Genomic DNA, 14,975 nt, shown 5'->3' with positions numbered 1-14,975 from the left:
CCCCTTAGGGAATGGAGCCACTCTGGGAAGAGCACCTGCATTCTTGCATGCAAAAGGTTCCAAGTTCCCTCTCTGGCATCTCCAAGATAGGGCTAAGAGAGACTCCTGCCTGCAACCTCGGAGAAGCTGCTGCCAGTCTATGTAGACAATGCTGAGCTAGATGGATCAATGGTCTAACTTGATAGAAGGCAGTTTCCAATGGCATGATGTCATTCTTGAATTATTGATCTGATTTCTGAGTGTAAAAAATTTGTTGAAATCATCCAGCTAATTTAAATGTATTTAAATTATTTAAATGAATAATTTTTGCAGGATTGTTTCTGCAAAATTTGGTATCTGTAGGTAATCACAAAGTATGACTTTATTTCGCACAAACAAATCCACAAACACTCTTCAAAATATATAATAGATTGAGCTTTTTATTGACATAAAGTCCTTCTGTCTTTCAAAGATAGATGATTGTGTACCCAGTAGTGGAATTATTCATCTTTGTGGTCTCTGTGCAGTCCCAGATCTGAGATCTGTGTCGAGTCTGCGTTAGAACATTAGAATCTAGAGCTTTAGCTCAGGAGCTCATGCCCACCTCACCCTTCTCAAAAGGGCAGATCCTTGGATGTGTAAATGCCCTAAGGGGTGGATGTGAATGCCTTTCTGCTCTGTTACCTTCTAATGGTGCAGCATGGAAATGACTTCCCTATTAAGCCAGAGATTGCTGGTTCGAATCACCATTGGTATAGGAAACACCTATATCGGGCAGCAGTGATATAGGAAGGTGCTGAAAGGCATCATCTCACACTGCGTGAGAGGAGGCAATGGTAAATCCTTCCTGTATTCTACCAAAGAAAACCACATGGCTCTGTGGTCGCCAGTAATCGACACTGACTTGGGGACACAACTTTACTTTACCTTCTTACTGCTATGCTAGCAGTAGCTAGTGGAACATTTTAGGTGGGAGTCTCTCTTCCATGAGCATTAGATTTCTGCCTTTCATCTTTTCTTCTTCCCTATTCTTTTTGGGTTATTTGGAGTTTTGTTGTTGTTTGTTTGCTGGGCGTTCCCTTTTTCTTTTTGTTTCATCTAATTGCACACCTGTGTTACAGCAGTCTGCATCTAAAAAGTGCTGTCTATGTAGTAGGAAGCTCCCCAATGCTGGCGAATGGAGTTCAGTTTTGTAGGGAAACCCAATGAACCATGAGTTATGCATAATAGTAAGCACGGGTGTGTATCAAAAGCACCCAGAAATTATTTTCTGTAGGGGCAGGGAGAAACATGAATCACATGATGTCCTTGAGATTATGACTTTTGAATCTCAGTTGTGTTGGTGTGAGATGGAAGGGTCAGGAACATTTGTCCCCGTCCCCGCCAAATATCCAATAATGGCGACACCATTGAGTGAAGGCTTTGCTTATAAAAATGCGTAACTTTCCGTTTTTAATCTTTTGAACTCTGAGCAAACTTCTGGGTTATTTCATAAATTAAGCAGTTACCCTCTTTTTCTTTTAAGGCCAGAGGGATGTCTGGAATGTGAAAGAGCAGAACAAGAATCTATTGTAAAATTCCATTGTGTCGGTCTCTCCTTGAATAGAGATTATGGGTTTTATGCATAGTATAGAGACACATGGATGGCAATCTCTCTCCTTTGCTATTTGGTATATGTAAAACCATTGTAAATGTCTCTTTAAATGTATAAAGAATGCTGTCAATGCCTGCTGTAACTGACCGTCCTTGCTTTCACCCTGCATCTGTGGAAGTGACTTATAACCATGTATTAAAATATTAGTCTAAAAGGTGCATTTTTTAAATCTATATAATTGACTAACACCTTATCACACCTATTTTTACTTGATACAATCTTTCTTTTCCTGTTATTCTAGTGACTGTTTCTGATTGGGGGCACAATGTTTAGTTTTCATTTCTTAACATTTTTACCAAAACATTTTTACCATTTTTATCATTATATATTTAAAAACCTTATGATGATAAAATACCACATTATAAAATGTTTTAAATACATGTTGCTCTTTAACATTTTTCTTAGTAGCCAGCAAACATGTTTGAATTTTTTGCATGTTTGTGTTATATTTTTTATAAAATACATTAACCTTGCAACCCTATCTTATACTCGTTTATTCCAAACTGAAGGAAGTCCTGTGGAATTTAATGTGCTGTACTCTCAAGAAAGGGCTACACTAGACATTGAGGTCATTCACACAATCAAGAACTGTGTCTTCCTGGGTTTGAGAGCTGTGTGTGCTCCCAGTTTTTGGTTGTGTGGAAGCAAGGTAAGAGGAAAATCTGGGTAGAAGTGATTGTGTGGAAGCAAAGTGGGCGGAAAACCTGGGTAGCTTTTCCTTCTACCTTGCTACCACACAATCACTTCTACCCAGGTTTTTTTCTTACCTTGCTTCCATACAACTGAAAATCGGGAGCACACACAGCTCCCAAACCCGGATCAAACACAGTTTTTGATTGTGTAAATGACCTCATAATCTTGGCCAATGTGTGTTCCTTGCAATCTTGGAAGATGGAATTTTGGAAGATGGATCCGGAGGGTGGGGGGGCACTTAAGGTGAGGATTGTTGAGCAAGAGTGTTTAAGCCTTTCCTTGACTGCTGATTGTTCCCTTTAAGGGCTGTTTTTCCTTCAGTGGGCTTACTTCTAATTTTGAAACCCAGCTAGGACCAGGGTGGGGGATCAATCTTCTTTTTATTAATTTGTTTTATCCTGCTCTTTTTCTAAGGAGCTTAAGGGGGCATACATGTTGTGTGTGTCCCTTGCCATTTCCTCCCCCACCACAGTTCCCTGAGGTAGGTTGGGATGAAGAAGAGTGAGCAGCCCAGGATCACCCAGTAAGCTTTATGGCTGCATGGGCGATTTGAACCTGGGTTTATCCAGTCTCAGTCTGGCACTTTAAACACTACACACATGACTCACATGTTTGAAAAGGGCCGGGGGACAATTTGCAGAGAAAAATCTGCAGAAGAGAAAGGAGGAGGCTTCAACCCTCCATCTTCCACTTCTTCCCTGCAAGTTGACAAATCCAAATTTCCATTCTAATTTCTAGTTCCGCCCTAGTTCCACCCATTGCATTGCAACCTTAATCCTCTTTATGGGTTTTTAAAAAATACATTCCATTTCTCTTCTCCTACTTCACTGCGTTCTTTGCATTTTTAATGTTATCTGAGCCCATTTCCAAAATTGTGTCAAATCAGAGGAAAATGTGATCATATTCTCAGCTCTGACCAAGCAAGCTACCCTTAAGAGACAGTGAAAAATGAATCACAGCTTTCAAAGGCATCTGAAAGTAGCTATCTTTTCAAAAGAACCTTGCTCAAAGTTCCAGCACCGTAGAAAACTGCACTATCTGCATTTTGGTGATATGCCTTTCAGGCTATCTGTGTTATCTCATTAAATGAAAGTATCTGAAGACCAGAAGTTGAAGAAAGCAGAACAGGAGGAAGAGGGCAAAAGGGACATGTACTATCAGGTTCTGGGTCTGATGGCAGAAGAGAAAGCAAGCTCAGCCCTACCATGAAACAAAACAAATCAGCCCATTTAAAGGCATAGATTCCATATACCACTTTCCTGCCTCCAATTTTCATCTCAGTATGAATATTGTACCCAGTATTTAATTGGGTACTTTAAACAAACAAACAAACAAAAACACTCTCCAGTTTAGGTCAAGAAGTGTCATTTTATCTTTTGCTTCAGGCACAAGCATGGCTATCTAGATACACCAGGGGAATTCACGCATAGTCAATCCCCTCCTTTGGTTGCTAATTTGCCATATAATCCTGCTGTACATTGAGATTATCCATGGAGACTCTGTTTGGGTGCCCCCATCCCTTGATGGAGAGTGACTAGGGACAGGGTCTTGTCTGTGGTAGCACCCCAACCATGGAATATGCTCTCCAGACACATTTGCCTGGTGCTTACTTTATCATCTTTCAGGTGTCAGTTGAAAGTAGGGTGGTTCATCCTATGATTGCTAGGGTAGGAGACCCTCCTGCTTGGGTCAGGAGCTGTGTGCGCTCCTTATATTTAATCATCTGCAAAGGGAGAAAAAGGTCAGAGACTTATTCCTCATTCAATAGCTGGTTATGGCTGCTGGATAGGAGGGAGTCCCCTAACCCTAGAAGCTGCTTACCACACAATCATCTCAATCTGCTGGGTTTCTTGCTATAGTGCTGATATTGATTTTGTAGTTTATTTTTAATGTTCATCCTATTTTTGTTTATTTGAGGTGAGTTGTTTTTTATTTGAATTGTTCATTCATTTAATTTGTAAGCTACCTTGGAGACTATGTTCAAAAAGACAGGTATACACTTTATAATCAAATAAACAATAGCAAGTTTCTCCAACCCATCAGCAAATGACGGTGGTGTGGATTGTGGTAAGGAAACTCACTCTGCTATAGCCCTAACTCGCATGGTGAATAATTGTTCTAAGTAATAGAGCTGGAGAAGGCTGCCTCAGAATCTTAAAAATTCTGAATGGACAACTCTGAATGGAACAGTGGGACTGTCTGACCAGGAACGGAGCTTGGGAAGCCAGTATTTCCCCTTGCCCTATCCGAGGACTCAGATGGCAACCTGAATTCCTATTGAGCACTGAAGGCTCAAACATGGAATGCAGAAAGTGTGCCAGGAAAAAGGAAATGCCTTTTCCATTACATTAGTATGCTAACCGGGGAATATGTGCAGCATATATATGCAGTTTATATGCTAGAGCTGCACAGATTCTGGAAATGGGATGGAGAGCAGGGATCACAGCAGCCAGATGCATCTATCACACTTTCCCCAACCACCAGGACAGGCTCATCCATTTGTGGCATGGATGGGCAAGGAGCACAACACAAGGCTAGAGGCAGGAGATGTAATCAAGAATGAACCAGGGTTGGGTGTCAGATCAGGGCATCAAGGAACAGGGGACAGAGGCAGGAGATAAGGGCAGGCTAAGATCAGGTACCAGTGAGACAGATAAAAGGCAAGAAGCTATTACTACTCAGTTACTCAGACTGCCAGGTTGACTTAGAGACAAGGGTTTTATAGGGCCTGATGTGTCCCCATTGGACCAAGCAGTCAGCTGACTACATTCCAGCTAGAAGTCAGCTGATAGTCCAGCACTGAAGCCTTGCTCCATGGAGGCTTTATCTGCCTGGCAAGCTGAAAGGTCAGGGCGTGGGCGGGGTACAGTAGAATGGCTCCTGGAAGTGCCATTTCAAGGCTGCCCTCCAAACATCTTACAGCCCTCCACAGGTACTTCACTGAAACTGTATCCCCCCATACCTACAAGGAAAAATATGCACATTCAACAACCTTATGGAAGAATCCCCTTATACCAGTTCGAGTGAGGAATTGCTTATTTTAATGCCCAGGTTATTAAAACTGTATATAGAAAACTAGCACATGATAGACAAAGCTATGGTTCTGCATGCATCTCTGATGTACTCATTTAGCATGCAAGGAGCATTTTTATTTGGGAGCACATTCAAAAATACAGTCACCCCCAATAGTGTGAAGTGGTACAATCCCCCAAAGACCGTACCACAAAATTTTATTAAATGTGTATTTCATCTGTAGTTTGGAAGCATAATTAATTTGTTCTGCTGTTATGGTTCTTGTGCTTGCAAAGATTTGGGTTTACATTACAGTCATGATCCTGGGCATAGAGTAGGGTGAATATATACATCCTCACGGTTTCTGTTGCACTTTTAGACTCTGGTCCTTGAAAAAGGTATTTCAGATTCTTAGGCACAGGCATCAATTGCTTAGGTACCTTGGCAGTCAGACACCTTGCAGTTTTTTCAACCCTGCATAAGCTATTTTAAGAAAGTAGAGAAGGTCAAAACTACACTACAAAAAATACACACACATAAGCTTTTATAGATGAATGGGGCTGAGGAAGACAGTTGAGGGACTGCGGCTTGTTTTTTATATCATGAGAAAAGCAGGATGGTGAAACATCATGGCCTTACCTAATTCCCCGCTGCTGAACTTCAACTCCATCTGTTTTATATTCTAACAGAAACTGTAATTATGCCACTTGCTAACAAACATATTTGTCATTGTTGCCTTAAGTTAGTGGTTCAGCACGTAATTGTTCTGTACTTGTGAAATTAAGTTGCCTTGTGTGAATGATTTCTACCACTATACTAACACTCTGTTGCTTATATCTGGTAATGTAATGTTCTTTAGTCTTTAGTTTTCATAATTCTTAGTTTTTAGCTTTTTAAAGAATTTAATTTGAAATTTAAAAAGCTAATTCTGATTGTGGTTTTAGCTTGGATTTTTAACTTGTTTAATTTGGTTAATTTTATTAGTCTGATTTTATATTGTAACTATTTTATAAATGTTGTGAGTCACCCCGAGCAGTAACGTACTGGGGGGGGGGTATAAATATTTGAAATAAATAAATTATCATTGACATATAAACTAAAAGCTTACTTGTACCTCAATTCATGAAGCTTGCTTGTACATTAATTCAAAAGGGGGAAAATGTTTTTGAGTGTTCGAAACTGAGACGCTCTCGCTGTAATGTTGCATCTCTCCTTTGGATTTTGTATACAATGCTCTATCTATATCTGAGCATATGTGCTCTGTTAACTGTGAAGCCCTCATTGCTAGATGGTGCCAGCTTATTACAGATTCTGACCACCTGTGAGATGGTCTGTTTGTGCAGCAAAATAAACATCTGATCCATGAACTACTTTCAAAAGAAAAGAGTGTAAAAGCTGGTCATCCCTGTTTTAAGTGAACAATTGATTGAAGGGATGGCACCACAGATACAATCAGATGACATTCAGGTGGGCAGTTGGATTTTTCATGTAAATCTGCTGTTGATGTTGAAGGAATGACACCACAAATACAATCAGATGACGTTCAAGCGGGCAGTGGATTTTTCATAATCTGCTGTTGTGGATCACTGCAAGGGTACTGAAAGCCAAATTCTGTCTGTGAGCTTTATATACAGGTGAAACTCGGAAAATTAGAATATTGTGCAAAAGTCCATTAATTTCAGTAATGCAAATTAAAAGGTGAAACTGATATATGAGACAGACGCATTACATGCAAAGCGAGATAAGTCAAGCCTTAATTTGTTATAATTGTGATGATCATGGCGTACAGCTCATGAAAACCCCAAATCCACAATCTCAGAAAATTAGAATATTACATGGAACCAAGAAGACAAGGATTGAAGAATAGAACAATATCGGACCTCTGAAAAGTATAAGCATGCATATGTATTCAGTACTTGGTTTGGGCTCCTTTTGCAGCAATTACTGCCTCAGTGCAGTGTGGCATGGATGCTATCAGCCTGTGGCACTGATGAGGTATTATGGAAGACCAGGATGCTTCATTAGCGGCCTTCAGCTCTTCTGCATTGTTTGGTCTCATGTCTCTCATCCTTCTCTTGGCAATGCCCCATAGATTCTCTATGGGGTCAGGTCAGGCGAGTTTGCTAGCCAATCAAGCACAGTACACTGTATACTTTTCAGAGGTCCGATATTGTTCTATTCTTCAATCCTTGTCTTCTTGGTTCCATGTAATATTCTAATTTTCTGAGATTGTGGATTTGGGGTTTTCATGAGCTGTACGCCATGATCATCACAATTATAACAAATTAAGGCTTGACTTATCTCGCTTTGCATGTAATGCGTCTGTCTCATATATCAGTTTCACCTTTTAATTTGCATTACTGAAATTAATGGACTTTTGCACAATATTCTAATTTTCCGAGTTTCACCTGTAGTCCTTTGTAGATTGAAAAAAAGCAGCTGTATCAATTGATCGTTTGGTACTCCAGATCCTGTGGGTACAGGAGAGAGTTGGTATGTTTGGCACCCAAAGGTCCTTTATAAAGAAATGGGCATGTATTTCTTAAGGCCACCACTGACAGGAGCACTGATAAATCTATGGGGAAAAAGAATGAAATGAATTGCATTATTTTCCTGATGTTAATTCAGGCTTGCAGTTTGCAAACAATCTAAGAGGCTGTTCACACAAGCAGCCCTACCCAGGCTTGGGCAGCCGTACCTGGGTAACCCAGGATTTTTACATGATTGCTTACCTAGGTAAAAGGGTGTGAGCCGTTTTCACAGAATTGTGTGAATGCTCAGGCAGCACACAACCTCAGCAGACACTCAGCCGGGCACCTAGAGCGCTCAACTCATGGCAGAATCCATCAATGCACTGTGCTCATTATGCAGTGCATTGTGGGATATCTAGAGGCCAGGACACATTTTCCCAGCCTCCAGAACACTGTGCGGCTCACAAAAGCACCAGTCATTTGAGCACACGAGCTGCGCAGCCCAGGACCGCACCAGTTTTGTGTATTATTGTCATAATAACAGTGGTCCAGACAGATGGGAAGATATGAAATTGCATGAAACAGTTACCTTATTGATAATAGTGTAAGAAATTCGAGATACCCTAGAGCTCTCTCTTTACAAAAAAGAGGAATGGAGAACTCAAAGGCTCTCGAAAAGGCAAAGCACACAGACCAAGAATTAAAAGTTTACAATATTTATTCTCACCCCAAATTTTAGGTGACCTTCAATAAGCAGGAGCAAGAGACATCTCTGAGTTTAATCAGCACATATTAAGCATTTTGTTTTGGAGAGGAGAGCTGGTCTCGTGGTAGCAAGCATAACTTGTCCCCTTAGCTAAGCAGGGTCTGCCCTGGTTGCATATGAGTGGGAGACTTGATGTGTGAGCACTGCAAGATATTCCCCTCAGGGGATGAAGCCGCTCTGGGAAGAGCAGAAGGTTTCAAGTTCCCTCCCTGGCTTCTCCAAGATAAGGCTAAGAGAGATTCCTGCCTGCAACCTTGGAGAAGCCACTGCCAGTCTGTGAAGACAGTACTGAGCTAGATAGACCAATGGTCTGACTCAGTATATATCAGCTTCCTATGTTCCTGTGTCAGAATGGTTTGGTTAGAAAACAAAAGTTAACAGCTTGAAATTTATAATACTTTTTCCTGTTTCTTGTGGTTGTACCTTGTGGTTTTTCTCTGACCGGGTCTCAACTTCCTCTCCCTCCTTCTCACCTGTTTTCTCCTTGGTTAATTTCATAACTATCCAATTAACCCTTTAACAGACCCTCTTTTAAGTACAATTGTGGAGTCTTCCACACAAACTTGCTCCCCCACACCCGCTCTCCCTTGCAATGATTGGTCAGAAGAATCCAGACTATTGATTACCTATAACCCAATTTGTCAGTGGTATTGGGTAAATCTTTCCAACAGGCAGAACAGGAACACCTGCCTGGTGATCTTGAAACCAATGTCAAGCAGACTGGCTAACTTAGCCACAAAATAAAAATGTCCTCTGCTTTATCTTACAGTAGTCTGGCAAATAACCTACCCTTTAAGCAGCTGTCCAAGGTAAACTGTTATTGCTTCACATGTTTTGTTTGCGCAGTAGTTTTAAAATGGTGTTTTCATGAGAAGCAGCTGTAACCCACCCATTGATCTTTGCCATTTGTGGGTTGTTTGTTTTCCCCACAGGATTCATTGGAAATGGACGACCACGTGCGGCTGTCTTCAGGTGCACCAAATGAGAAAAAGTATGTGTCAGATTCTTTGTCAACTACAGAGAAGCCAAGCATGGACCTTCCTAGTCCTGAAAAATCTGCCAGGAAAGCTACTCAGAAGACATCCAACATCTCAATCTCAAGTGTCAGTACGTCAAGCCTGCTCCGATTGCATTCCAAAATTTCCTGCTGCTCTGCTTCTGATGGCATCATGAGCAAACATTCCCCCAAGGCCCAGAACACTGAATCCAAAATAAGTAGCGGGGATCTCCTTGACAAGCACTCTGAGCATTTTACCAACACCCAGCAACCGTTCACTCCACGCACTTTGAAATCAGATGCTAAATCTTTCCTGTCACAGTACAGATATTATATGCCAGCAAAGCGGAAAATAAAGGATATTCCCAAACAGCTTGTGGAAGCAGAAACACAGACTGATATAAGCAGGTAAAGAAACTTCTTAAGCAGGCCATGCTGCATCATACCATAACTTGCTTATGGCACATGCTGCATCTAATGGCTGATGTGGTGGGGCAATTTATCTGCATGCCCCCTGCCCCCATGACCTCATGTGTGCACATGTCTTCTGCAGTTCCCACTATCCCTCCACCTCCTTTTCAAAGTGAAAAGATCGTGGGAATGCTTGTAGGAACTGTAGGAAGGATCCTGGCAATTGGACCTACCTCAATATTTATACATATTACCTGACATCCCGCACAGATTAACACAGGTGGTTCTCAACTGCCTGGCCTGTTGCGGGCATGCAAAGCATTGCCTACAGTTTTGCGCAAGAGTGCCCTTGTGCCAATAGCTAAAATTGTGCAATTGCACTTGTGAAATAGTATACCGGTTAGAAATGACAGGTATAGAGTTATTCGACTGTGATTGTGCAGTTTTAGGTATTAAGATCCTAGGTATCAGTGCAATTTTAGAGCACTCTTGTGCAATACCATAGACAGTTTTTTACATGCCCACAGCGGTGTGGGCGGTTGGGAACCACCTGCGTTGTTCTGCAAGGGATATCAGCCATTGTATGATGTAAGGTGTGAGCATGTGTGCTACAGGGCTCTGCCATGCACATATATTCCTATGTTTCATGTCATCCAGGCCTATTTTTATCAGAACATATTGCTTGTTCGTTATTATAGCTGTTTTAATTTTATATTGATAGTGTTCGTGTGCTTTATGGTGCTCTACCAAACGTCAGTTTGCTCAGCAGGAAAATGTGAGTGGTAGCCAGGGTTCCCTGTAACAGAGATCCCCAGATGTGTTGACTACAACTCCCATCATCCCCAACTGCAAGGTCTTTTGGTTGGGGATTATGGCTATTGTAGTCAACCACATCTGGGTATCCCTGTCACAGGGAACACTGGCGGTGACCTACCGTCCAAAGCTTAAGTAATAAATGACTCTTCTTTGGAACAGAGTTCACTATTTGTAATTTCCTGGGAAATAAACTGATACATTGAGGAGACCGAAACAGAGAAATCGTGTCTTACCCAAGGTTACTTTGTGAGCAGATAGCTGAACAAAGATTCAAATTAGGTCTCTCAAGATCCAAAGCCCACGCTGTATGTTCATTCTGGCTCTTAGAGTGGCATATAAGACTAATGTCATTTAACTGAAATTAGCATAATTGATTTGGATTTTATGCAAGCATAAACAAGGCCAAATTTGGAAAATCCTCAAATGCCTCTTCTTGGATCTGACATCATGGGTACAATACATTCCTTGGGGCAGGACTCTGTTATGTGTGGGCATGTATGTTTCTAATGCTGTAAAATATGATGCACACTATGGGTGGCTGAATTAATACATGAATAAATATATTAACAAATTCACCAACCACAACTGCTACATAGCTTCTATTTATGTCGATTCTTTATTCATTTCCATTCTTTATTCATTTCCAATTCATGTAAGATATGTAGCAGCAATGCTGAGGGGAGGGGAGCCTGTTATTGGGACCCATTTATAATAGGTTTCCTCCAAATCTAATATTGTTAACTCATGCCAGACTGGGGGAATTGCTCCATACAGTTAGCACCAACTTAGTGTCAGTCGCTGACATACTTCACAAGCATACATCAGCCCCAGCAACGCTGTGCGCACACAAGTTGCACAAATTACACAAATTGTGCAAACAACATTACACAAGACTTAGCCCATTATTTCCAATGAGCTTACTTGTGTGTAACACCATTTGCACAATTTGTGCAATTCACATGCAAGCGATGTTATTGGATTGTCATACCCTCCCACAGTGTGTCACCCAGTGGATCAAACTGTCTCCCATAGCAATGCAATTCACATGGTAGTTGAAGGAGTGAAGGAGACATTGCATGGAATTCCATGCAAGAAAGTTGTCGTTTGACAGGTTTTCCCAATCTTTTCCATGTCAATGCCCTTTTAAAAGTGTAGGTCCTGTATGAATACCTCTCCTGACTCCTGAGGTGCCCTAGCGACACAACAGCAACTGGTTTCCATATATCTATAGTGCATCTGTCTACTACACATAAATGATAGCTTAACAAATGGTTTTAGAACTCGCTTAGAGCACTGACATCCATAAGTGACTATAGATTTGCCCTCATCAAGCAAGCAGGGGTATAGCTGGCATTCTCACAGGTATCTAAAATAATTAAACAGTTAGGTTTGGGGGAGTTGAATCTTAAGCATCTATACCACAGAGATCCAGGAAATGATGGACTGGTTCATTGTTGGAGATCTGCCTAATATATCTTCTTAAATTTTATAGTTTTCAAGTTGACTTTGAAGGATCAGAAAAAGGGGATGTGACTGACTTTCAGAAGATCCTAATGGAGGTAATTCAAGTGATATAAGTTTCAGTAAACAAGGCATTTATGTCATAACTTTCCTATGGCAGTAGCACTCTGCCACTATAATGAGGTGTCCTTTAGGGTAGGGACAATTTAAAAATTTTTAACCCCTGCTAACTGAGCAAAAGAGACACTAAGAGACGATTCTCTTATATTTAGCAGGAGGAAAGCAATTGTCCCTATCCAACCCCAACACAGCATCCCTCCAGTGATTGTTTACCTTGTGTGTTTTTTCAAATCCAAATCCAAAATCAAATTCAAATCCAAATCCAAATCAAATCCAAATTTTTTCAAATCCAAAGGACAGTTCTCTGTCCTTTGGGGACAGAGAACCAACTTCTTTATTTTTTATTTATTTTTCAACATAAACCGCTTTGAGAACATTTGTTGAAAAGTGCTATATAAATACTCAGCAGAATCATTTCAGTCCTTCCCATGCTATCATCCCAGGCATCCAGGTAACCAAGAACAGAGTCCCCCACATCTGTTGTGCATGGGAAGGGATACCCGTAGCCATATTCTGATGTTACTCCTCCCCTTACCTGGCTGTTCCTAACACCATGAGGTGGGTCTCACAATCCATGAGGCTGGTCAGCCCTGGGCGGCTGGATCGGCCACCCACACGACTGCCGGCTCTGTGATGGAGCCGGTAGGGGCTGGGAGGATCGGCAGCCACGCAGCCCCCGGAAGCTCCAGTATTCCCTGCATGAGCGCACAGGGCATACTGGAGAGACCCCCGAGCTGGGAGGCTGCTTTTAAGCCTCCTGACCAGGGGTCTACTCGTGAGTAGCCATGGAGCTGCACTGCAGCTACTCACGATTTTAAAAACTGGGTTTGCGGAGCACTTGCTCTGCAAACCCGGTTTAAGGGGATAGCTAGTTTGGCGGGTTAACCGCCAGGAAGCCACCGGGCTCGCCTGCAAGCCTGGTGGCTCCCACGATCAGGTGAAATTGGGCTAGGCTCCCCCAGCCTGATTTCGCCTGATCATGGGAATAGCCCCCATGTGTTGCTCCTGGGCTTTACATACAGTTAGCCAGAAGGCTGCTGCTTCTAGATCCCTAGCACACTTGCTGCTTATGGGAATAGATGATGTGACATGTTCTTAAGTGAATACAGATCCTTCCCCAGCAGTTCCCCCTTCTCCCACTTTTATGACCTTACCTTTGGCACCAGTAATACTGATGTTTTCTTCTGTGCTGTAGGTGGAAGATACAATGACTGCTGATGCAGATAAGTCTGATGAAATGAAGGCTATTTCTCAGGTCTCCTCACCAAGGTACATGAGATTCAAGGAGAAATATCCATACTGTTGTTTTCCCTTGCCTTGTAAAGAGTGGTTGTGGGCTCATTTTAACATGCCTGCCTGTGAGACTCAAAAGGATACCTCTTAGAAGGTTAAGGCTAACACCATCCACAATCCAAGCAGAAATATTTAGATTTCATTTCAGACAGAATTCCAGTAGCAAAACTAGTAAAGTGAAAATCAAATGTGAAATATAAGAGGTTTTTATACCTGCCACACATCCTACTTTGAATACAATAATAGATTAAAAGGTAAATGGGAATAGCCCTCAGTTAATCTAATCTAATCTAATCTAATTTTTACATTTCTATCTTGCTCTTCCTCCAAGGAGCCCTGGTTAAAAACTTACCTGGTTTTTAAAGGAACTGATCCCTGCCCCTCCAAACTGGTTCAGATGCAGGTTCAGATGCCCGAGCTGGTTCAGCACTTCCATAAGGAGGCACTGAACCAGTTCGGGTACATCCCTAAGGTTGCCTACCCCTGCTATAACCAATATACCACACTTGCTCCCTTAAAATGTTGCCTGCCCCTTATGTCTTCATCGTATGGTGACTAGCATAGTAATAGCCCAATGACTGATCAAGAGTTATTCAGGATATTATTTTCTCTTTTTCACGTTTACTGTCTGTCCCTTTGTTACTTCCTCCTCTTAGCAACTGTGTCTATTCCAAGGGGAACTGGTGGATACCAGAAGGCTGTTGATCTTGTCCCTTGCCAATGCAGGGATATCATCCAGCCAATAAGCTGCTAGGCTGCCCCCTGAACCTCTTTCAAAAGTGGATGCAATGGCAATCTTTCCTTGACATTGGCCTGAGACTGGCGCGTCTGAGACACCCCAAGCAGTTGTATAGTTTTCAGCCAGCCCAGAATTCAGACTGATTTAATTGGAAGGACAGTTAGAGGTACTACATCAGGTACCGTTTTCAAAAAAGCAGATCTTTGCAAAGCTGAAGACGTTGGGTCCCAGAATGTGGTCTAATAGTAGACAACTGCGCCACCTTGCTGAAGCGAAGCAGGTCTTGGTGTAGTCAGTGCCTGGATGGGAGTCCCATACATACCACCTTTGGGGATGGGGCAGTAGCTCAGTGGCAGAGCATCTGCTTTGCATGCAGGAGGTCCCAGGCTTAATGCCTGGCATCTCCAGGTAGGGCTGGGAAAGGCTCCTGCCTGAAACCTTGGAGAGCCGCAGCTGCTGCCAGTCAATGTAGATGGACCAATGGTCTGGCTTGGTTTAAGGCAACTTCCTATGTTTTTTTAAAAGTGAGTTGGACTCAGCAACTCAGAGACCACTGGATACAG

At 42.0% G+C, this 14,975-nt stretch overlaps 1 protein-coding gene across 9 annotated transcripts in view; it reads left to right on the top strand.

Annotated features, from left to right (window-relative positions):
* Positions 1-14,975, top strand: part of SPATA7 (spermatogenesis associated 7) — a 102,426-nt gene that overhangs the window by 70,326 nt on the left and 17,125 nt on the right. For all 9 annotated transcript variants that reach the window (XM_053276609.1, XM_053276590.1, XM_053276571.1 and 6 more), the window contains 3 exons: positions 9,508-9,980; positions 12,292-12,358; positions 13,576-13,649. In XM_053276609.1, coding sequence (XP_053132584.1) covers positions 9,508-9,980; positions 12,292-12,358; positions 13,576-13,649 — 614 coding nt within the window. The remainder of the gene's footprint in view (positions 1-9,507; positions 9,981-12,291; positions 12,359-13,575; positions 13,650-14,975) is intronic.

This window comes from Hemicordylus capensis, chromosome 1 (genome assembly GCF_027244095.1).
Source record: "Hemicordylus capensis ecotype Gifberg chromosome 1, rHemCap1.1.pri, whole genome shotgun sequence".
Classification (NCBI taxonomy): Eukaryota; Metazoa; Chordata; class Lepidosauria; order Squamata; family Cordylidae; genus Hemicordylus; species Hemicordylus capensis.
Note: the sequence above shows the minus strand (reverse complement) of the source record. Positions and strands in the feature narration are given on the sequence as shown.